The 25,175-nt window shown below is 44.4% G+C and overlaps 1 protein-coding gene across 1 annotated transcript; it reads right to left on the reverse strand.

Annotated features, from left to right (window-relative positions):
- TYR (tyrosinase) lies at positions 1-25,175 on the reverse strand. The gene is made up of 5 exons (XM_038762034.1): positions 24,357-25,175; positions 17,464-17,680; positions 12,531-12,678; positions 4,560-4,741; positions 1-244 (listed from the first exon to the last, which is right to left on the reverse strand). The coding sequence occupies exons 1-5, from the start codon at positions 25,173-25,175 to the stop codon at positions 18-20; spliced, it is 1,593 nt and encodes a 530-aa protein (XP_038617962.1). The 3' UTR covers positions 1-17.

Genomic DNA, 25,175 nt, shown 5'->3' on the forward strand with positions numbered 1-25,175 from the left:
CTCTGACCACGGGAATCTTACAGATTGGTCTGGTAGGTTGCCCCGGTGAAGTCCTCTTTCTCCATCAGCAGGGGCTGCCTCTCTTCTGAGAGCTCCTTCCTCTTCCGGGGGTAGAGCAGGGCTCCCAGTCCGAAGATCGCCGAGGCGACCACCCCCCCGACTGCGGCCGCCCCGACAAGCCACAGCCAGATTTGGCGGGCTTGCTCCAGGAAGGGCCGGACCAGGTCCTGGAAGGAGGCAGGGGCTGAAAGGAGAAAATGGGGTATGTTACTCTGCCGTGAATCTTGGCAGTGGGAGGTAGGGTGGTCCAGTGGAAAGAGCATGGCTCAGTGGGTCAGAAGACTCAGGTTTTAATCCCAGCTTGGCAACGTCCCTGCTGTGAGACCTTGGGCAAGTTGCTTAATCTCTCTGGGTCTTGTTTTCCTCATCCTTAAAATGGAATAAGCGCTCCCTCAGAGTAAGCATTCCATCTAGGACAAAGATCGTCTGACCCAATAATCCTGTATCCACCTCAGCACTTTGCACAGGGCTTGGCACCTAATAAGAGTGCTTAATACCAAAGTCATTTTTGTCCTGATGTTTTTGCTTCGTATGGCCTTGGAGAGCTTAAATCTGCACCCTATGGCTGCTTAATGGGCCCCTGTTGGTTTTAATCGCAGCCTAGTAGTCACCTTTTCCTCCCAACAGTCCTGCTGATTCATCAGAAGGGCTCTGCTTTTCAATTCTCCCAACAGCTTCAGAGGTGACCCACAGTGGATTCCATAGGGAAGGCCTCTGAAAGCTTCCTAAATTGAAGATTTGGGGTAATTTGTGCTGTAAAACTGCTGCTAAATGCTGAGGAATGGCAAAGGCCAGTTTTCTATTAATCTGGCCTCTTGTTTGCTGATGGCTTTAGGCCCGAGGCCTTGGCATTTAACAAAACTATGGGGTGTGCGTAGAACTAGATGGTAGCATGTCAATTATCCAAACTCATTTTGACTGAGGAGCACTGGGGTAGATGAGAGTTTGAGCAATTGACCTTCTGTCTTCCCTGTTCCTCCCTCCCTCCCAATTACCCTGGTGATGGTGGAATTTCTTTTCTCCTGGGTCTTTCTTCTTCCTCCCAGTCCCATGGCAGTATGGCCTACCCCAGCGCTTAGAACAGTGCTTGGCACAGAGTAAGCATTTAACAAATATTATAATAATTATTATTATTGTAAAGCTAATTTCCCCTTGGCCAGTCCAAGAGGATGTTCAACCCCTAGGAAATGGTTCAACTTGCAAGAGAAACCTGGAAGGTGACAGAGGGGGTATAGGAGACATCAAAGCTGTAGTGAGCTTCAGAACAGGTGGGGTATCGAGAGGGGTCTGAAAGGGTAAGAGGTAGGGGCTTCTTGGAAGCGGCTCAAAACAGGGTGGAGGGAATGGGTGAGAAAGGAAACAGAGCTGATGGAGGGTGAGGCCGGCATATGCCTGGGTGGAGTGTGGTCAAAGCGGGACCGTAAGTCATAGCGAGTGGGAACAGAGGCTCATGGGATGTCATGCAGTTCCAAACAATAAATCAGTGGAATTTACTGAGCACTTAGTGTGGACAATGTACTGTGCTAAGCACGTGGGAGTGGACAGTTTAATAGAGTTGGTTCAAGGAACTCCCCTCAGAACTTCTCACGGAATAGCATCGGTCCCATTTAGGGAGTGTCTGAAATTCAGGGCGCGATTGAGGAAGGCCAGTGAGAACACTGTCTCTTCACATCAATATATGTGTCTTTGGAAAATCCTGCTCCCTTCCATGTCCATAACTCTGAGCCCTTTGACAGAGTCCAGCTTATAAAGTGGATTCTCAGTGGTGTTTCTGGGTATAATAGACTACGTAGAGCACCTAGCATGATGATGTGAAATCTTCACCACAGTGCATCTCTCTATCCCGACTTGCAAATGGTTTTTCTGTAGCAAAGCGGTGTCGGTTGTTCCAAGGTCAAATTGGGCTCTTCTGATAATGACCTCTGTGGATTTCATGTATGGAAACCAAAGCGGTATCTCTTTCTCATCCTTGCCTCTAGTAAAAGGCAAGTTCAGAGATCCCATCAGGCACGCTGCTAGTTCATTCATTCAGTCATATTTATTAAGCTCTTACTGTGTGCAGAGCACTGAACTAAGCACTTGCTAGGTCTTCACAGGCGGTCCCATCACCACCCAAAGGGTGTAACGGCTCTACTTCCTCAATCGCACCCTGAATTTCAGATGCTCCCTAAATGGGACCGATGCGATTCCATGAGGCCTTCTGATTTGTTCACTATTCACAAGTAAGAAGTCTCGTTCAGAATACGGGCATCTGAGATCTTCCCTCCATGGTAACTTTTTGAATAGCCTATTACGGCATCCTCGGCTACGAGAAGCAGCGTGGCTCAGTGGAAAGAGCATTTGCTTTGGAGTCAGAGGTCGTGGGTTCAAATCCTGGCTCTGCCAATTGTCAGCTGTGTGACTTTGGGCAATCACTTAACTTCTCTGTGCCTCAGTTACCTCATCTGTAAAATGGGGATTAAGACTGTGAACCCCCTGTGGGACAACCTGATCACCTTGTAACCTCCCCAGTGCTTAGAACAGTGATTAAGACTGTGAGCCCTATGAGGGATAGGGACTGTATCCAATGCAATTACCTTGTATCTATCCCGGCACTTAGTACAGGGCCTGGCACATAGTAAGCATTTAACAAATACCACAATGATCACGATTGTTATTACTGCACGGAGGCTAAATTGGTTGGACATTTGGATGGCCTGAGTCATCATTTGTACAAATAGCTCTGCTCACCCCTGTCAAGTCAGTGGAAAAGCTGTAAAGTGTGAGAGGAGTTGGGAAGTAGTTGCTAAGTAAAGGTAGCCCAGGTTGGTTGCCTGGTTAACAACCTGCTGTCTGTAGGCAGCCCAGGCGAGGTTTATTTTGAATCAGTTTTATCATCTTTGGTTTTATTTCAAGGAACAGGGGATGAGTAAGTTGAAAATTAGTGGGCAGGCAGAGGACAGAACTGGAGTTGAGAAAGCGGCCTAGGAAAAGGTCAAGAAGACAATGAAGACAGGGACTTTGCAGGCTGAAGGAAGTAAACAGGAAAAAAGAGGTTGCAATTAGGGCAGAAGACCATGGAGATGATGAAGACTTTGAAAGACCTTGAGGGGGGGCAGGAGGTGGGGGCGGGGGTCTAAGGACAATTAACACCTTTTTTGGGGTTAGTTTGGGGCCACCCAGCCTGGACCTGGGAGAGGATGAGACTGGAATTTCTTCAAGCTCTTTGAGTCTTCTTGAAGAGAATATTTATAATGATTGTATTTGTTAAGTGTTTACTATGTGCCAGGTACAGTTCTAAGCAAATCGGGTTGGACACAATGCCTTTCCCACAAAGGGCTCACAGTCTTAATCCCCATTTTACAGATGAGGCAACATACAAAGAGAAGTGACTTACCTAAGGTCACACAGCAGACAAGTGGCAGAGCCTGGATTAGAACCCAGGTCCTTCTGATTCCCAGGCCCTGTGCTCTATCCACTTGGTCATGCTCCTTCTATGATGAGAGAAGCAGCGTGGTTCAGTGGAAAGAGCCCGGGCTTGGGAGTCAGAGGTCATGGGTTCAAATCCTGGCTCCACCACTTGTCAGCTGTGTGACTTTGGGCAAGTCACTTAACTTCTCTGGGCTTCAGTTACCTCATCTGTAAAATGGGGATTAAGACTGTGAGCCCCACTTGGGACAATCTGATCACCTTGTATCCCCCCAGTGCTTAGAACAGTGCTGGGCACATAGTAAGCGCTTAACAAATGCTATCATTATTATTATTATTATGAGAGAGCAACATGGTGACATGCTGGGAGGTGATGCGTAAGACTTCTGAGCTGCATCTCAGGCCTATAAAAGAGCCTTGAAGAGATGGTTTCAGGGGTTTGGGGGAACTGGGCAGTGCCTTGGGACTCCCGCTCTGAGGACTTCTTTTTCTAGGATCTGCCTCTTTCTGGACAAACAAGCCTACCAGTTCTCGACATGAGCCCAGTGATGCTTGGGCTCAATCTGGGCAGAGGAGAAAATCAGCTACAGAGTAAAGTAGTTTTGCTTTTCAAAGAGACCACTCCCACCTCCTAAATGGAGCCACAACACAACGGTTCGCCGGAGATCAGCAATCTCCTAGAGCCAGTCCTGTCTATATGTTTTGAACTTGCCTATGCCCCCCAAGAACAAGCCACCAAACTGAGGTGGGATGAACAGAAACATGCAGTAGTTGTGTCTGTCAGAGGCTCAAAGATCACCTGGGGAAAGAAACAATTCATGACCGGTTCCAACTGCATAGGGCATGGCAATATAACACAAGAACCCCGTTCATGCTGTTCCAGAACTTTCCAAGTGGATTTACAGAGGTCTTGGAGATAGCTGAGTTTTAATAGAAAAGATTCAGGGTAGAGTAATTTGTCCTCTAGACTGTAGGCTCCTTGTGGGCTGGAAATGTTTCTACCAACTCTGTTGTACTGCTCTCTCCCAAGAGCTTAGCACGGTTCTCTGTACATGGTAAGGACTCAGTGACATAGATTGATCAAACATTACCTGGCTCTGTTAGATAGGCGTAGTCATATCCCAGGTCCCTGGATGGAATAAAGAACTCTCCATTTCTGTAAACGGGGATAAATGGGACCATGTAGGATTCACGGTTGTGCCCGACGGGGGCGTTGGCAGCTGGGTAGACTTCCTGAAGTGGGCGATGTCTCCGGAGCCACTGTTCAAAAATACTGTAGAAGACAAGATGTATCACTGTTCGTTTGTGCCACCAAGCCTGCTATATTCGCGATACAAGTCTTTGATTTTCTTCATTCCCCTTCTCTTCCTTTCTCTCAAATATGAATTTATGTATTCTCTTTATTTATTCATATTCCTTATGGTGTTTGTTAAGCACTTACTAGGGACCAAGCACTGTTCTAAGCACTGGGGAAGATACAAGCTAATCAGGTGGGACACGGTCCCTGTCCCACATGGAGCACACAGACCATCCCCATTTTAGAGGTGAGGTAACTGAGGCCCAGAAAAGTTAAGTGACTTGCCCAAGGTCGCACAGCAGACAAGTGGCAGAGCTGGAATTAGAACCCATGTCTTTCTGACTCCTAGGCCATGCTTCCCTTTGGGGACCAGGGTCTGGGTCAAATTTCCACCTCTCTACTGCTTTCCAGCATTTACTACATGCTGATTAGCGTGTATCTACCCCAGCACTTAGTACAGTGCCTGGCATATAGTAAGTGCTTAACAAATACCATAAAAGCAAAACTAAACAACTGGGAGTTCCACATGGGACAGGGACTGTATCCAACCCGATTAAACTTGTATCTACCCCAGTGCTTAGTACAAGGCTTGAGACAGAGTAAATGCTTAACAAATGCCATTTTTAAAAAGCTACATAAAAAGGTATTTAAAAATGAAATGAGATAATGCTAAAATCTCTTTTAAAGTGGAGTAAATTATTCATAATAATGTCTGTCTCTTCCTCCATACTGGAAACTCACTGTAACAGGGATCATAACTGTTGTACTCTCCCAAGCACTTACTACAGTGCTCGGTACCCAATAAGTTCTTAATAAATACCACTGATTGATTGAGCAACAACTTACTCCACCAAGACAGAGTTTTGGAAATGGCTTCCTCAGATAAGCCGCTCTGGATACCCTCCCTGAAATGTTGGCCTAGTTTTAATATCTTTCCACTCCTACTCAATGCCTCTCCTGGTCTCTCCTTAATAAACAGTAAGAGCCATTCAAGATCTGTAGGCCAGACCTCAGGGACTGAACACCATACGCACTTGCTAACTGACCTCCATTCCTGTAGACCATTTTCCACTAGGAAGGCAGGAGAGACAGATGTGGGCAAACAGATTCAGTCTCCTATTGATCAGGGGCACCAGGACTCCAAAGGTTTCAAGGTATTCTTGAGTCAAAGACATTTGGGAAATGAAAAAACCATTTTTTTTCAATGGTATTTGTTAAAATACTATGAGCAGGAACTGTACTAAGTGCTGGGGTGCTAATCAGGTTGGATTCAGTCCATATCCCACATGGGGCTGACAGTCTTAATCCCCTTGTACAGATGAGGGAACTGAGGCACAGAGAAGTGAAGTGATTTTTCCCAGGGTCACACAGCAGACAGTTGGCGGAGTCCGGATTAGAACCCAGGTCCTTCCGTCTCCCTGGCCTGGGCTCTATCCACTAGGCAACACTGCTTCTCTATTGGAGTCTTGGAATTTCAGCCAGTGTCCCAACCCCGCTGGCTTGTACTATGGAGGCCTCGCTCTAATACAGTGCTCGGCACACAGTAAGTACTCAGTAAAAACTGGTGAATGACTGATTCAGTCCCAGCTAGGGCAACATAACCAGGAAACAAACCAGTGCCTAAATAAGGCACTTGAAAAGGAGACAAAACCCTTCCAAAGGGGTTCAAAATTCCTGACATCAATCATTCGTATTTGTACAGCGCTTACTGTGTGCAGAGCACTGTATTAAATGCTTGGGAGAGTGCAACAGAACCGAGTTGGTAACCATGTTCCTTGCTAATCACAAATTTTCCTGAAGCAAAAATGAATCTCGTTCCAGGCCAACGGGACAGGATGGAATTCCCCGGAAGACGCTTGGCTCTCTCCAGGGAACCTACTCCCATGGTTTGGAATTTGGTTCCTTGAAGATGGCAGAACTGCTGCTGTTTTCTGGCCTCCAGGGACCCATCATTCCATAGCTCATCATGGCAGCAGGAAAATTGGTCTTTTCCCTTGCAATTCAGAGTAGGGGGAGGCTTCCCTGCTGCTGTTACACATGAGATTGGGGCCTTTCTCCAAGGCATTTTACAGCTTGAAAAATGACATTTGATCTCTTCAAGGTCCTGCAGTGGGAAAAGTGCAGCCCCCGGCTGCATGCCTGTATCAGGCCCCACCAGTGCAGTGTGACATCAGTTTCTCACCAGTCAAAAAAAATGGGGAGGTGGGGAGGGAAAGTAAATGGATTTATCTCAACCGAGCCCAGTGGACCCAAGTTAAGTGCCCTTTGTTGTGACCCGAGAAAAAATTCTTCCATCACCTCCAGAACAAAGAATGAACCTGCAAATAATCTCTCTCTGCCAGATGGTGGGTGACTGATTGCTTCAAGTGCCTTCCAGGGCTATCTTCCTATGATTGGTTAGGAGTCAAAAAGTGAAGATTGTTTTCTAAGTGAGGCACTTTATTAAAAACAGGCATCTCTGAGCATTGACTTTTCCTGCCCCTGAAGCAATTATCTTGCACATTGCAAGGAAAATAACCCACCCGGAGCTAAAGAACCAGCCAGCAAAGGAATATTTTTGTAAGGAAAAGAAGACATTCATATAGGGTTAGATAGTGAAATTTAAGAGGAGGGAGAAAAAAAGTCACCTTCAAGAAGCTAAAGTTGATCGATGAAACTTTGGTGAAGATTTAATTTGTCTTCATTTGACATACACAGCTAAAATATATATCATATCCCCTGTCAGTGGGAACTGGTGGGTGTCTGCTATGTGCCATAGATTGTCAGGTAGAAAAAGAAATTCTTCTACTGTATCACATTTCCCAATCTTTTAAGAATGATTAAGTGAGGTACTGGGGTGAATGATTATTTTCAAATGAGGTAGATACCAATTTTCCAAGTGTGAAATATAATTAGAGTGTTACTATCCAGAGGAAAGAGAAACTTATTTCTATAGTTATTTAGAACATTCAGAAGAACCGTGTTATTTATCTTGGCTGTTAGACATATAATCTATCTTTACCCTTCATATTCAAAATGTTCCTCACAAAAATCACCTACTCACTGTGCCTGTTTCTCCTCCGGTGAATTCTTGTTCACATCTTCCCCCCTGCCTGGCCTTCTCCAAATAACCCCTCATTTCCCACCCTGTAAGCCCTTCCCTCCGTATTGCCTATTCATGAGGGTCTGTTACCCTTAAACACTTTGATACTTTTTTTTAGATGATATTTGCTAAGCCTTTATTATGTGCCACTCACTGTACTAAGTGCTGGGGTAGATACAAGATGCCCATAACTTTCCACTGTGCTCTCCTGAGCTCCTGTTGAACTCTTTCCTAGGTATTAGTCCTCTCCCTCACTCAGTTCACCCCCAAAGATGGGATCCCCCTTGAGTCTCTCACCTGGAGAGATCTCTCCTTCCTTTTCTCCCCCTCCTCTCTCTCTCCTTCAACTCATGTCTTTTTTCCCCGACAGAAAGACAATCCTGAAATGGGGAATACCTGATGTGGAACTGATTAAACGAGTTTCCTCAGTCCCTGACAAACTCGTGGACACGCAAGCTGGTGTGGCAAACACTCGGTTACAATGTTTACAGCATGATAGGTCCAAAAGTTTCTGCCTCCAGCTGGAATTAACCTTCATGCCTCACGTAAGCATTCTCACATTTGATTACTTGAGAGGTGAAGATTAAAAAAAAAAGCTCATATATTCATTGCCTAGGCCAAAGCCTGACCAAAATATCATGTCATTTCTTTGTAGGGCCTTCAAGTTATTAAAATGTCAACATAGTAGCTCTAGGTTTCAAAGGTTAATACAGCCTTGCAGGAAGATCACTTTGTAAAGTTTCTGTCATCCCTACCGCATGTACCAGTGTCGGAGCAGCAATGTTCACTTTCGCAGCAAGGAGAGGCAAGTGGATGAAATTCAGGGTTTCCATAGTGATTGAAATTCTTCCTTCACCAAAGCCAGATCTAATTCAGGCCTGGCCCTGTATCCTTCAAGGATCCTTAGTTAGAGCTCTTGTAATAATAATAATAATAATGGCATTTGTTAAGCTCTATGTGCCAAGCACTGTTCTAAGCACTGGGGGAGATACAAGGTAATCAGGTTGTCCAATGTGGGGCTCACAGTCTTCATTCCCATTTTACAGATGAGGTAACTGAGGCACAGAGAAGTTAAGTGACTTGCCCGAAGTCACACAGCTGCCAAGTGGTGGAGCTGGGATTAGAACCCACGACCTCTGACTCCCAAGCCCGGGCTCTTTCCACTAAGCCATGCTGCTTCTCATCTACCAACTCTATTGTACAATCCCTAGTGTTTAGTTCAGTTAGGAGGGAGAAGAGACAGTAAATTCCCATTTTACAGATGAGGAAACTGAGGTGGCACAGAGAAGTTGCAGCGTGTTTCAGTGGAAAGAGCCCGGGCTTGGGAGTCAGAGGTCATAGCTTCTAATCCCAGCTCTGCCACTTGTCAGCTGTGTGACTTTGGGCAAGTCACTTCACTTCTCTGTGCCTCAGTTTCCTCATCTGTAAAATAGGGATTAAGACCGTGAGACCCACGTGGGACAACCTTGATTACCTTGTATCCCACCCCAGAGCTTAGAACAGTGCTTGGCACATAGTAAGCGCTTAACAAATACCACCATTATTATTACTATTATTACTAAGTGACTTGCCCAGGGTTAAATGGCAGTCAAGTGGTGGAGTCGGGAATAGAACCCAGATCTTCTGACTCCAGGCCCATGCTTTTTCTACTAGGCCAAGCTGCTACTGTTATAATGTCCTTACAGTATCAGTTTTTACAAATGAACTGTGGACAGTGATCATGTCTCCTATGTCTATTGCATTTTTCTGACTACTTAGTTCAGTCTCTGTCCACAGTCAGTGCTTAATCCATGCTATTAGTGAATTTGAGACTAGTAAACCCCTAGAGAAATCTGGCTTTTGGCCCTAGAATTTGGGGTAACTCGATGAATACTTCCTCCACTCCAAAATCCCCATTTTCTGATCTCAGATGCCCCCACCCCTCCTACCCCCGTGAGCCCTGTGGAAAAGAACACAGGTGAAGAAGGTTACTTACCCTTCATTTATAAACAGGCAGATTGGTCCCCAGATTTCCAATGCAAACACATTTGTTTCTTCTTGCAGAAAGCTTGCTCTGGTTTCAGAGCCCTAATTTAATCCATTAGAGTCAGGAAGTCTAACGTTCAGCCCTCCACTTCCTCAGAACTGACCCGCCTGCTCTCTGAGATGCTAGTGCAGAAGATGAGGGAGATTATCTCGCATCTCTTCATCATCTTAGAAAAATTTTTAAAAAAATCAAGGACAAGGAAGACTGAAGTTTTTAACTCCCAAGAGCCTGGTCTGTAGATTTGTTTTTTTTTTTTTTAAATTTTCTCCACTTGCCATGAGAGCTATGATTGGTCAACTCAGCCCCTCAGTCTCTTCTTGCCTGCCTACATCTGTCCTTACTGGGCAGAGAAAGCAGCAATGGCCTAAGTAGAAAGGGCACAGGCCTGGGAATAACAGGACTTGGTTTCTAATCAATCAATCAATCAATCAATCGTATTTATTGAGCGCTTACTGAGTGCAGAGCACTGTACTAAGCTCTTGGGAAGTACAAGTTGGCAACATATAGACAGTCCCTACCCACCAGTGGGCTCACAGTCTAAAAGGGGGAGACAGACAACAAAACCATTCCCCCAGTAGCCTGCTGTGTGACCTTGGACAAGTCATTTCACTTCTTTGCACCTCAGTTTTCCCATATAAAATGGGGATTCAATCACTATTCATTCTCCCTCCTACTTCCTGTGAGCCCAATGTAGAAGAGAGCCTGTCTCTTGTTATCTTGTATCTACCCCAGTGGTACACAGTAAATGCTTCACAAATACCAAAATTATTATTTTTATTTTTAGCAGGGGGGTCAGGGTTACAGAAAGAGTGACTTTTCCCTCCATTACCTTGCAAGTTGCTCATCTTGCCTCCACCCCATTCAGATCTCCTTCTCCTCCTCTTCCTAGCAGGGTTGGGGGAGCACACTAAGATAACTCCAAAGTATGTGGCACCCACGGCAAGTGGTAAACTCACCATATCCCTGGCACAGCTGTGCTTTTTACAAGCTTTGATAATTAGGTTCCCAGAGTGTAAACTCCAGGTGATCAGGGAATGTGTTGCTTGCCCCAAAATTTAGTTCACTGCATTGCACCCAGGGGATGCTCAATAAGCATTATTACTATCCTACGTTGAGCTGTTTCCACTGGATAGTTTATACTACCAAATCAATCAGTGGCATTTATTGAGCCCTTACTGTGTGCAGAGCAGTATACTAAGTGCTTGGGAGAGTACAACAGAGTTGGTAGACAAATTCCCTGCCCACAAGGAGCTTGCAGTCTAGAAGAGTCTAATGACTGAACTCCAAGAAATAAACAAATAATCTAAGAGAAAGAAATGGCTTCCCTATCCCGCTGCTCTCCACTGCTTAGACCTGGGTCTGCTCCAGGGTAGCGGAGTCTCCTACCAAGGCTTTCCTTCCATGATTCCTCACAACTTCTAGATTTGGTTTGAAATATAGGGTGGTCCGGCAACTTCCAAGAATGGCCTTTCCCATGATCCTGCCCCTAATTACCTTTCCACTCAAATGAGCCTTGGGAGTTCCAAATAGAGAAACTCAGGCCCTCTTGCAGATTTAGTAGAGTTTACTCACTTTGAATACCTAGCTTTGTGCTCTTGCTTGACGGTAAATCCAAAGAACTCATAGCCAGGAAGCCCCACACAAAACCACGGTTTTTATCAGCAGAAAAGAACTTAGAGTTATCACTATCCAATATCTACCCTGGTTAGATAAGGAGGAAGGAAACAGAATCACAGCTTTTGGCAGGTTGCAAGACTCTGACAACAAAGGAGCATTAAACTTCTACGGAGTTGAGGTCCATAAAACTATTGTGGTGGCCAATCTCCAGTAAGACTGTGAAACCCGAACCTGCTGTGTAAAACCCAACCAGTTTCTTCAACATTTCCAGCAGCATGGCTTATGAATCACTTCCAATGCCAAGTGCAAGGACAAGATTACCAACAGTGAGTTGCTGGAATAGAGTCAGGGCACCAGATTGTCCCAGGTGGGACACATAGAAAGAATGGACAACAGCCCGATACCTAAGTAGTTGGGACCTGGAAAGGGGCCCACAGAAGCCAGGAGGGCCATATAAATGGTATAAAGACACAGAGAAGCACAGTCTCAAACAATGCAGTACAACAGAAAATGGCTGGAAGATCACTGCGATGGATAGATGAGTCTGGCAGGCAGCAATCAGAGAAAAGATTACTCTTCTAGTCAGTCAATTGTATTTATTGAGTGCTTACTATGTGCAGAGCACTATACTAATGACGTGGGAGAGTACAATACAACAATATCTTAAAGCCAAACCTTCATAAAGATCAGGATACCTACGGGCAGAATCAAAAACTGAGGCAAGCCCTATATGGGACAGACCTAATAACACAAGCAAGGCTTTTTTCTTGAGAGCAGACTGTAAGAGCATATTGTTCTCACAACAGCCTTTTCAGACAATCATCCACAAACAGATAACAAAAACAATGAGGAAAATTAGGGTATTAAGTGCTTACTATTTGTCAAGCCCTGTTTCAAGGGGGTTTTGTAGACACAAAACCATCCAGACAGGCCGTGAGAATTACAGCATCCTCTGTAGGATCTGCAGACACGTGTGGCAAGTCTCTCTTCAGAAGTGCCCGCAGAATCCAACGAACATTGCATCCCCCCCACAAACCTACCTGTCCACGAAGGCATGGTGAAGAATGAAGATTGGGTCATTTGCAGATCCCTGAACCTGGGACATGGAGCCGTTCATGAAGATGTGTAAGGCGTTGTGCAGGCTGCTCTGAGAGTCATCTGCTATCGCAGTTAGTGGATTGGCGAAGCCTGGGTAAACAGTGAAATGCAGAGAACTGAAAAATAAATCGTGGAGCCGAGGTACTATTTTCCAACATTTTCAATTTACTGATTTTTCTACTAATGTCAGATTATAATCCTACTATTTGTAAATCTGCTGTGGGCAGGGAATGGTATTTACTGAGTGCTTACTATTTACAGAGCGCTGTACTAAACATTTGGGAGAGTGCAATGCAACAGAGTTGGTGGGAACATTCCCTGCTCAAAACGAACTTACAGTGTAGACTTTTTATATTCAGCATCTTAAAAGATATTTTCCCTCATCCTTAAAGACCAAATATTCTACCTGGAATGTTAATACTTGGGCCAAGCTTAGAGATAAAACTTTAGAAGTCCTCAACTCCAAGATTACCTAGTGTCATGTTAGATTTGTGTCTTCTAAAAGATACCTCAGCACTGAATTAATTGTTCATAAATGGGCTAGTTCCCAGACAAAAGATTTGAGTTCACTAAAGGGCACATAGGGCAGGCCCACAGCTTAATAAATTACGGGCTACTCTAACAATATTTTTTTTCTCTGCTCTGCGTTTACAACGAATTGACAGCACTTAGTGCATTTGGTAAATTTCACATGGATTGTTGAGTTTTGATCAAGGTGTCAACTTTAATTACCAGTGCTGAAGAAAGCATCCCATAAATCATACTTCATCTGGATGGCTTAGGATATTGTTTCCCATCTCATCTTAGACATAATCATTGCAGATCACTAAGCCATTTAAATGCATTTCCACTTTCTGTTCCTTACAGAGAAGCAATTTTACCTAATGGATAGAGCACAGGCCTGGGCATCAGAAAGACCTGAGTTTTTATCCCAACTCTGCCACTTGCCTGCTGTGTGGTCTTGGGCAAGTCACTTAACTTCTTGTGTCTGTTACCTCATCTGTAAAATGGGGATTAAGACTGTGAGGTCCATGTGGGATATGGACTATGACCAACCTGATTAGTTTGTATCCAGCTCAGCCCTTAAAAACAGTGTCTGGTACATAGTAAGCCCTTAATAACTTAAAAAAAATACTCATGATATAAAAGTGATACTGAGCCCTACCAATCCCAGCTCACAGACTCAATCCCCATTTCACAATTGGGGAAACTGAGGCACAGAGAAATTAAGTGACATGCACAGGGTCACACATCAAGCAATTAGCAGGGTCAGGATTAGAACCCAGATCCTCTGACTCCCAGGACCATGTTCTCTCCACTAGGCATGCTTCTATTATTCATTTATTCAATCGTATTTATTGAGCATTTACTGTGTGCAGAGCACTGTTCTAAACACTGGGGAGGTTACAAGGTGATCAGGTTGTCCCACTGGGGGCTCACAGTCTTAATCCCCATTTTACAGATGAGGTAACTGAGGCACAGAGAAGTGAAGTGACTTGCCCAAAGTCACACAGCTGACAATTGGCGGAGCCAGGATTTGAACCCATGACCTCTGACTCCAAAGCCCGTGCTCTTTTTCACTGAGCCACGAGATAAAAAGTTATGATATCGGACACAGTCCCTGTCCCATATGAGACCATATCATAATCTATCTTATTTCTTTTTTACAGCTGAAGAAAATTGAGGCCACAGAGGTAAGAGAGTCCCTTGGGCCAGTGACACAGCTGGGACTAGAATTTGTATTTCCCAATTCCTAGTCCTGTGCTCTTTACACTAGGAAACTGTATGTACTTCATGCTTTATACATTTCAAGATTTCATAGCGTTTACAGGGAGGACTGAAATGCTGGGGCCTTTTTCTCAGCCCCAGGACACTCCCAGGAATTCAAAATGATTCAGTCCCATTTTTTTTTCCCCCAACCAAAAAAATAAAAGTCCAAAGTGATCTCATGAGACGAAAATAACATTTTCCAGTTAGTGAACGGCAAATCCCAGCAATGTAACCTTTTTTTTTTTCCTTAGTGGAAGTGTCTTTATGCACAGAAAATTGGCATGAGCCTAAGGCAGAATAGAAAAGAGAAGAAGAGGAGATGGGGCAGGTTGCTTAATTTCTGATTTGGGAAATTTGGTTTTGTGGATAGGTAAAACCTTTCTATTTCTAGCTGGGTGAAATCTCCTTACCACCCAGCATTCTAATGAACATCCTCTAATTGCCAACCTACTCATTGCCCCTCAGTCTCATCTATCTTACTACTGACCTCTCGCCCAGAACACCCTCCCTCTTTATATCCACCAGACGATTTCCCCCATCCCCCTGCTTCAAAGCCTTATTGAAGGCACACCTCCTCCAAGAAGCCTTCCCTGACTAAGCCCTCATTTCCTCTTCTCCCACTCCCTTCTGTCTGACCCTGATTTGTTCCCTTTATTCATCCCCTACAGTTCCACAGCCCTTAGTACATAACAGCCCCATAAGCACCTATGTATATATCTATAATTCATTTATTTATGTTAATGTATCTCCCCATCTAAACTGTAAGCTCACTGTGGAGAGGGAAACTGTCTACCAACTCTGCTATATTGTACTCCCCCAAGAGCTAAATTCAGTGCTCTGTACACAGTATGTGCTCAATAAATATAATTGGTATTAATTGATTCCCTTCAGCATTTCTGTCTATTCAGAGGCTTCCTTTCTTCCAGGCCATCCTCTCCCTCTCCATCATGTAGTAAAGTTATATTGCTAGATTTACAACTTCTCGATAATTTCCATGCCAATTCACAGACAGTGAAGTCACAGAAACAAGATTACAAATTCAGGGCAGAATAAATCAAAACGAAGAACTCGACCGTGAGGGAGAAAGCTCTGAGGATGAAAATCCCAGACACACAGAAGACCATGAACTCGGGAAAATTCTAGGAGCTGGGTAGAGAATCTCCCCTTGAAGGTTTCTATCCATTCTGAGGATGTTAAATCTCTTACATTTAGAACCCTCCATTAAATGAAACACTTTTGTGTTGTAAATTTTAAATGTCACACCAAAGGAAAAAAATTCAATTTTAATTGTCCCTGAGTATTGTCCTTGTATTTTGTACTCCGTAAAAAGGAAAATAATTATGGTTCTTCAGCTTCTTGGTGTATTATTTGCCAAGAGTTATCAAAATTCTTCAAGTTTTCTCCCGGATTTTGAAAGGAATGAGTAAAAAAGGCATTGATTCAGTTATTGTATTAGCATCAAATTGGCACAAAGGAAATGGCAATAGAAATCAGTGGAAAGCAGCATTGAAAATGAAATCGATACTTCCCAAGCACTTGCCCTTAGAATATAAGCTCTGCAAACAGTAAGCACTGAATCAATACGGTTGATTGATGGATTGAAATATGCTTGACTCTGCCCTGGTCAATAGCTAAAACACAAGTCAGGGCCCAGAAAACTATCTGTAACAAGACTGCAGATCAGATCGTTTATGGTCAAAATACTAGTGTCCTTCTGCTCCATCCCCTCCTCTAGACTTGTAGTGGGCAGACAACATGTCTACCAACTATTTTTTTATTTGTCTGGTACTCTCCCAAGCTTTTTGTACAGGGCTCCACACACAGTAAGTGCTCAGCAAATGGTATCGATTGGTAACAACACTACTGATGCACCTACAGAGTCAGTTATAGCCATCCTCAACACTTAAGTCTATTTGAACTACTTTAGTTGTAAAATCAGTCAATGATATTTATTGAGCTCTTACTGTGGGCAGAGCAGTGTACTAAGTGCTTGGGAGAGGGCAATATAACAGAGCTGGTGGACACGTTCCCAGCCCCCAATGAGCTTAGAGTCTAAAGAATCTCCCGTAATCAATTTTATTTATTGAGTACTTGCTGTGTGCAGAGCACTGTACGAAGTGCTTGGGAGAGTTAAATATAACAGAATTGGTATACACGTTCTCAGCCCACAGTCAGCTTATAGTCTAGAGAAAATATTTTATGTTTGTCTCTCACATTAGAATGTAAGAACCTTTTCGGTAGGGACCATTTCATTTCATTATTCTGTACTTCCCTAATGCCTGGTATAGAGTGCCACACCCCGTAACAACTTCTGTCAAACTCAGGGACCGGAGCATCACCCAGCTTTGATTCAGTAATGACCCCCATCTGCGCCTTTGTCTTGCCAACCCAGCCATCCCTAATAGTTTCAGATACTGACCTAGGGGAACCAAACGGAGGTTTCAGCTGCCTCATGAGAGATGAGATGATAACACGCAAGCTAGTATTCTAGGTCTGAGAGCTGAATGACAGGGGAGAGGGAAAGGAGGAGGAGCTAAACCCTTGGTTAGAAGAATTTCAACCACTCGTGGCTAGCCACTTCCCTCTCACTGAGCTCAGTGGGCTAAAGGTTTCTCTCTCTCTCTAGGAGGTAAATACCACTGATTGATAGGAGGCAGAGAAATCAAAGATCCTGATGTGAGTGGACAGGGACTGTGCATACTTGACTTGATTTTCTTAATAGTATAATCAATCAACTAAGCGCTTGGGAGAGTACAGTACAACAGAATTAGCAGACACGTTCCATGCCCATAATGAGCTTAGGCCACTCTTATGTGATTACCCAAGCTGACTTTTATTGATGTTTATTAAACATTGTCAAAGTTTCCTTAACCATTTCTTAGTTTAAAAAACAATCTTTCTCCTATTCTCCAATCCACTCTGAAATCAGGTAAATAGCTATTTAAGCCAAAGGAACGATAGGCAGAATGCGGTGGGCAATTTCCAAGTGCTCAGGTGAAGACAGCTGCAGAGCAATCAGTTAAGATTTGAAGGGAAAATAGCCCTCAGCCCCCCCGCGAAGAACTCCGAACCAAGAGAGGTGCGTAATGGTGGGGAGTGGGTCACCTTCCAGAGTGTTTCTGAAGCTGAAGTTGGCTGATTTATCCATGGGATCGGCTTCGTACTGGGCCAGACTTAGGCAGGATTCGACGTCAGCTGAAGAAGGAAGTCGGGGGGTCCTGGCTCGGTCATGGTTTCCCGGGTTCCGAAGGAGGGGGCCTTCGGCACTGCCGTCGCAGAGGGCCTGATGGCTGTTGTACTCTTCGGACCGGCTACAGATCACCTGCACCACCAAACAGGACTTGTTAACGGCACGGTCTGCCTCACTGAGATGGGATGGAAAGCGCGTCTCCACCTCTTTTCCACTCCTTTGCCAAAAGGCTGGGAGGAAGACATAAAAACCGACGATGTTCTGGGTAAGATTTGCAACCCTGCCCCGACCCAAATTCAGTAGACAGTTTGTCCAAAGAGGATGACTCAACAAAGTTGTTCGCGCATCTTGAAGGAACTGCACAAACTGTACTTTTTCAGTGGCATGAGCTTGAAGAATGAATGTTGCCTGGATTTCTGACACCCTGTGACATTTTGAGAGATGCATTACCTTATACTTATCAATCAGTGATATTTACTGAGTGCTCACTGCGTGCAGAACATTGTACTAAGGGATTGGGAAAGTACAATATGACAGAGTTGGTAGTTGTCATCCTAGGGATGTAGGGATTGTGTCCTACCTAATTAACTAGTGCCTATCCCAGCACTTAGCACAAACTAGTTTAGCACAAACTAAATGCTTAACACATACCATAACAAAGAAGCTTACAGTTTACAGGGGGAGACAGACATTGTATTTCCCTTTCAACCTAATCCAGCATATTACATAATGTTCCATTTTAGAAGACAAAAAAAAGAACACTTATTTGCTATAGTGATGTACCACCCCTCCTCAGCCCCCACAACCCTCTTTGTAGGCCTGTTATTTCCTTCTGTTTAAAATGGGACTACTTCAAATTCCTTCTCGCCCTTGTGTATCCAAGTTCAAATCCATTTGCTCAAATACACTAAATCAGAGCCTTCTCCAGGATATCACATCCTCCAGGAAGCCTTCTCTAATGGGCTTCTACTATCCAGGGTAATAATAGTAATAACAGTATTTGTTAAGTGAAGCCTTCTCTGATAGGCTTCTACTATCCAGGGAATGAAAATAACAACTGTGGTATTTGTTAAGCACTTACTACATGCCAGGCACCTTACTAAGCAAATCGGGCTGGACACAGTCACTGTCCCACGTAGGGCTCACAGTCTCAATCTCCATTTTACAGATGAGGTAACTGAAGCATAAAGAAGTGAAGTGACTTGCCCAAGGTCATATAGCAGAGAAGTGGTAGAGTCAGGATTAGAGCCCATGATCTTCTGCTTCCCAGGCCTGGGCTCTCTCCACTATACCATGCTGTTTCTCTGTCACTCTAGCTGCCATCTTTCATACTTAGATACAAATAGCCTCCTTATACACTGTGGTGCTCTGCACATAATAAGTACTCAATGAATACCGTTAATTGATTGTACAGTGAGTCATTCCCTCATGTAGCCTAGAGGAAAATGCACAGAACTGGAATCACGAGATCCAGATTCTAATTCCAGCTTAGGGGTTCCTCTCGCCTCATCTCTCAAAACTGACAGGCAGGAGCAGTCCTTTCATCACTAATTTCCTGTCAGCATTTCTAGAGTTTATGCCTTTTTTTCCAGGATTCTGCGCAGTCACCTTACCTGGGGAAGGAATAGAATCACTGGAGAAGGAAGGATTGTAGCGGTCTATTGACAACTGGCAGAGGAAGAGGCAGTCATTGAAAAGCACGGCTGGTAGGCTGAACTACAACCCAATCAGTCAATCAATAAATCAATGTTATCCGAGCACTTACTAAGTGCAGAGCAGGGTACTAAGTGTTTGGGATAGTAGGTAGACACCGCCTCTGCTTTTAAGGAGCTTACATTCTACAGTTCCCTTGGCCTTGTCTTGCTCCCATAAAAATTAATCAATAGTAATTATTAAGAGCTTATTGTACGTAGAGCACTTGTGGGAGAGTACAACCATCACAAGAGTTGATAGACATGTACCCTGCCCACAGTAAGCTTGTAGTCTAGAGGGGGAAACAGACATTAATATAAATAAATTCTGGATATGTACATAAGTGCTATGGAGCTGAGGGAAAGGTGAATAAAGGGTGGCAAATCCAAGTGCAAAGTCAAGTATCCATGCAGTGGGTGATGCAGAAGGGTGTAGAAGAGGAAATGAGGGCTGTCAGGGAAGGCCTCTTGGAGGAGATGTGCTTTTAGTTGATTGACTACCAACTCTGTTATATTGTACTCGCCCAAGCACTTAGTACAGTGTTCTGTACATAGTTAGTGCTCAATAAATACTATTGTTTGATTGATCATTTCTTACATGTTTATTATGTGCCAAGTACTGGGGTAAGTACAACACAATCTGATCAGACACAGTCCCTAAGCAAACATGGCTCACAGTCTAAGGGGGAGGGAGAACTGGTATTTAATCCCTATTTTAGAGATGAGGAAAGTGAGGCACCGAGCAATTGAGTGAATTGCCCAGGACTGATCCCCTGATTTTCCAGAACACTGAAAGAGTGCAATTTTTATTTGTAAAACACAATGGCTTTTACCTTCTTTTATTTATCTTTGTGTGTGTATGTGGTGGGGGGGGGGGGCGGGGGGGGGGGTTGAACGAAGCAGCTTTGATTAAATTTAATTTTTGGCTTCATAATTTTCATGCATGCCTGGAGCCTTTGGGTGATGGATACCTTTAAAATAGATTTAAATAAATAAAAATGTTATTATTTTAGGATGGGGGCAGGGAGAAGTTTGAGAGATGCTGTTGGCATGATAATAATAATAATAATGATGGTATTTGTTAAATGCTTACTATGTGCAAAACACTTGTTCTAAGCTCTGGGGTAGATACAAGGTGATCAGGTTGTCCCACGTGGGGCTCACAGTCAATTCCCATTTTACAGATGGGTAACTGAGGCCCAAAGAAGTGACTTGCCCAAAGTCACAGAGCTGACAAGTGGTGGACGAGTGATTAGAACCCATGACCTCTGACACCCAAGTATGGGCTCTTTCCACTAAGCCACACTGCTTCTCTTCAGGAGATGCATCAGAGTAAGGAGGAAACACTGTGGCTCAGCTGATAAGTGGTCGGGGATTCACTTACTTAGATGGCAAGAGCAGCACACTGAAGGTATCAGGGGAAAAAAAGTCTTATTTCAGCAGGTATTAAGGGAAGGGAAGTGAGACAGCAGGGGGCTGGGGGTGGAGGAAGGGTACCTCTGTAACCATGACAACCACTCATGAAATAAAAATATATTTCCCTTTTTTTATGAAAAGATGCAGTGAGCTTCACATTTTAAAAATAAATCCCTAATACCATAAGTGAGTCACTTTTCACTTTGCTCAAATGTTTCAGATAGCCAAGTGGCCTCCTGCTTTATTGCTATTTATTTAGATTTTTAAGGAGGCTACCTGGCATTTTCTCTGACATTATGCAACCTCCTTTCTCTTATTTTCTCCCACAGCTTTTATATTCCAGTTTAAAATCTCCATCCTTTTTCCCTTGTTTGTTCGCTCTTTTAAAAATCATTCTCCTCCCATCCACCTGGAGGTTTGATAATTAATGAAGCTCCTATAGCTATGTGTGCCATTCGGTCATCAAAGTTGGGTGATTTGCTTTGCTTTATGAACTTTTTCTTTGTTTAATGGAACATTTATATTTTTTAGCTTTTTGGGGAATCTGAGCAGGTTTTGTTATTAGTGTGTAGCTGTACACTTAAGGATTGCAAGATTGACATGAACAAGATAATGCTGGCATTAACAGCTTTGGCTTTGAGGAACCTACCTGAGTTATTCTAAAAAAAGTGTCCCCAGTTTTTGAGCCATTTAAGCAATTGAAATGAGGATTATTACAGGTTTGAACCACAAATAACGTGTGTTATTATTAGTCATAATAATAATAACAGTGATATTTAAGTGCTTACTATATGCCAAGCATTGCATAAGAGTTGGGAAAGTTTCAAGATAATCAGGTTTAGGCTGTCTCAGTCCCACATGGGGCTCACAGTCTAAGGTGGAGGGAGAACAAATATTTAATCCTATTTTACAAATGAGAAAACTGTGATCCAGAGAAGTCAAATGACTTGCCCAAGGTCACACAGCAGGCAAATGGCAGATTTGGGATTAGATGCCAGGTGTCTGTCTCCCATGCCCCTGTTCTTTCCACTAGACCACACTGCTTCTCAATCAATGCCCTGCACACATTAAACAATCAATGAATACCATTGATTGACCGGTAATAATAATGCAGTCAGCTCATAAATGGAACTCAGTCACTAGATTATAAGATCCTTTAAAGCAGGGATAGTGTCTTCTAATGTTATTGTACTCTCCTAAACGCTTAGAACAGCACTCTCCATAAAAACCTTTGGTTGATTGGACACACAAGTAACTCTTTTGAGAGCTTGACAAGATACCATCTTGGTCTTCAAGGAGCTCCTAACACCTCACTTTGAAGAGTAATGCACCAAAACCATTTTTAATAGAGGGGTTGGCCAGCCTCCTTTCAAAGCTTTAAGAAAAGAGCAACCAAAAGCTTCCCTCGGGAAACCATTCTAGAGTTGAAAAACTAATTTTGACAGCATGCACAGCAGCATAGATTTCTTTTTTCTTCATTTCATCTCAAGTCTTTTAAAAGGAAAAATTATTTCTATTTGACTTAAAAATATTTCTCCAGGAAGCTAACACATCATGTACAGCTTTATGGAAAATAGATTTTGCAAACACCATTATAAAAAAAAAAATATTAGAAACTTGCTCCCATATTCAAATTGCTTTGGAAAGGTTAAATCAAGTGAATTCAGGCATAGGGGCAATTATACCTTAATTATCAAATTGTATTCAACACCTGGGAGTCCACTGTTCTTGTTAGACTATTTCCAAGCATTTGAGATTAGTTTGAAAACACTGGGATCAATAATAGAAGTGCTTGAACCTCAATCCAGGTACCAACTGAAAATTCAGCAGCCATAACCGTAGCTTGAGGCTTTAGGTAAATCCCCCTTTTCCCCAAAACAAATGTTTAGAGAGGTTTTCTAGATGTGATTTTCCCCCCATAATCTATGGGCAAGGTGCTAAAAAGAATCTTGTAGCAGGTGATCTTGGAAAGATATCAAGATGGAAATTGACCAAGCAGAAGGCAAAGTCAAGAGGGATGGGGGGGAAAAAATTCACCCACGTGATTTAATTGCAAAGTAGAGAAGAGAGTGCAAAGACACTTAAATCTCTGGGTCTTTCAGGAAAGTTGCATTACAAGAATAGCTGTTCCGGGGAGGCTATTAGAGTTGGGAATAAATGGTTCTCAAGCACACTAGGGATCAGGGAAGGGTTAGTGAAGCAGCATGGCTTCAGGAAAGAGCATAGACTGGGAGTATGGAGACCTGGGTTTTAATTCCAACTTTGCCACTTGCCTACTGTATGATTTGGGCAAGTCATTTAACTTTCTCTGTACCTCAATTTCCTCATCTGCAAAATGGGGATTAAATACTTCTTCCTCTCGAGACTGTAAACCCTGTTTGGGACAGGAACTGTGCCCAACCTGACTCTCTTGTATCTAAGCTTAGTCCAGTGCTTAGCACATTTTAAATGCTTAACAAATACCAGTTATTAGGTAGGGAATGCCAGTTTGACAGTTCCTCAAGTGAAGGTGAACAGAAAAATCACAAAATCACCACCATAATTTTGCATAACACTTTACTATGACATCTCAATATCCCTGTCAGGTAGGGAAGAGTGGGTATTGTTTTCCACATTTAATAGATGAGGAAAAAGGTTCAGCATAGCTAAAATAATTACCCAAAATCACACGGCAGGCGAGTTGCTGAGCTGGGATTAGAACCCAAGTCTTGGGTGACTTCCAAACCTGTGCTCTTTCCACTAGGCAGTATTCTATTATTTCTTCCAATCTATAATAGCATCTGGCCCCACAAGATTATAAACTCCATGAAGGCAGAGATTGCATCTACCCACTTTTCCAAGTGCTCAGAATAGTGGTCTGTTCACATTGGACTCTCAATAATAGAGAAGTAGTGTGGCCCAGAGGACAGAGCATGGACCTCGGAGTCCAAAGGACCTAGTTCTAAACCTGACTCTGCCACATGTCTGCTCCGTGACCTTAAGCAAGTCACTTAACTTCTCTGGGCCTCAGCTACCTCATCTGTAAAATGGGGATGAAGAGTGTGAGCCTCATGTGGGGCAGGGACTGTGTCCAACCTGATTAACTTGTATCTACCCCAGGTCTTAGCACATAGTAAGCGCTTAACAAGTACCATAATGATTATGGATTATTATTATTTTCTAGCTCAGAGTAGGTAACAATAATAATAATAATAATAATGACCTTTATTAAGCGCTTACTATGTGCAAAGCACTGCTGTAAGTGTGGGGAGGTTACAAGGTGATCAGGTTGTCCCACGTGGGGCTCACAGCCTTAATCCCCATTCTACAGATGAGGGAACTGAGGCCCAGAGAAGTGAAGTGACTTGCCCAAAGTCACCCAGCTGACAATTGGCGGAGCTGGAATTTGAACCCATGACCTCTGGCTCCAAAGCCCGGGCTCTTTTCCACTGAGCCACACTGCTTCTCTGTCTGGTCCGTGACCTTAAGCAAGTCACTTAACTTCTCTGGGCCTCAGCTACCTCATCCGTAAAATGGGGATGAAGAGTGTGAGCCTCATGTGGGGCAGGGACTGTGTCCAACCTGATTAACTTGTATCTACCCCAGGTCTTAGCACATAGTAAGCGCTTAACAAGTACCATAATGATTATGGATTATTATCGTTGTCTAGCTGAGAGCAGATGCCACTCCCCGGCCCAATCCGGCTCCTGGGCATATCCTACCTGCCACGAGGAGAAGAAAGATGCAGGGCTGAGTAGGTTGGAGTTGGTGGGGTGGCGTCCTCCCATGTACTCATCCGTACAGATATCGCATCCCTCGGCATCCCGCCAGTCCCAGTACGGAATGGTGAAGTTCTCGTCCCCCGTCAGCTTCTGGATCTCCTGCTCCCAGAGCAGCAGGAAGAACCGGTGCCAAGGCAGGAAACCGGGGGCCTCGTGGGCAAAGTCGATGTCCCGCCAGACGCCCGCGTCCCCCAGCAGGGTGTCCCTGGAGACGTAGTAGTGCATCCAGACGAAGAGGTCATAGACGCTGATGTCCCGGAACATCGGCGACGAGCCGTTGCCCATCTGGGCGTAGGTCCCGGTGGCGATGACATAGTCACGGCTGGTGGAGCGCTTGGCCAACGTGAGGTAGGCCAGGAACCTGTCCTTCTCGGCACCGGACAGCTCGAAGATGCTCCTCCTGACCAGCAGCCTCCGGGCCGTGCAGTTGGCTCCCCGGAGGCCGAACTTGCAGTCGCCACAGTGGAAGCCCATGAAGCCGTCGACGCACCGGCACGTCCGGTTGTAGAAGACGGACGGCCACTCCTCCCGGTCGTCCACCCCGGTGAAAGGGAACTGGGGGCCGAAGGGAGCGCGGGAGAGGACCACATCCTGACAGGATCCCCGGCCCGACCGCTGCCCACAGGGAGAGCCGTCCCCCGGCCACAGAGGGCAACACTCCTTCTGCCGCAGGCTCTCGGCCGAGACGCAGGCCCGGGGGAACTGGCCCGAAGACCGCTGGACGCTGCACAGCAGGCCGGCCAGGGTGACCAGGAGCAT

This window comes from Tachyglossus aculeatus, chromosome 20 (genome assembly GCF_015852505.1).
Source record: "Tachyglossus aculeatus isolate mTacAcu1 chromosome 20, mTacAcu1.pri, whole genome shotgun sequence".
NCBI classification, from domain to species: Eukaryota; Metazoa; Chordata; class Mammalia; order Monotremata; family Tachyglossidae; genus Tachyglossus; species Tachyglossus aculeatus.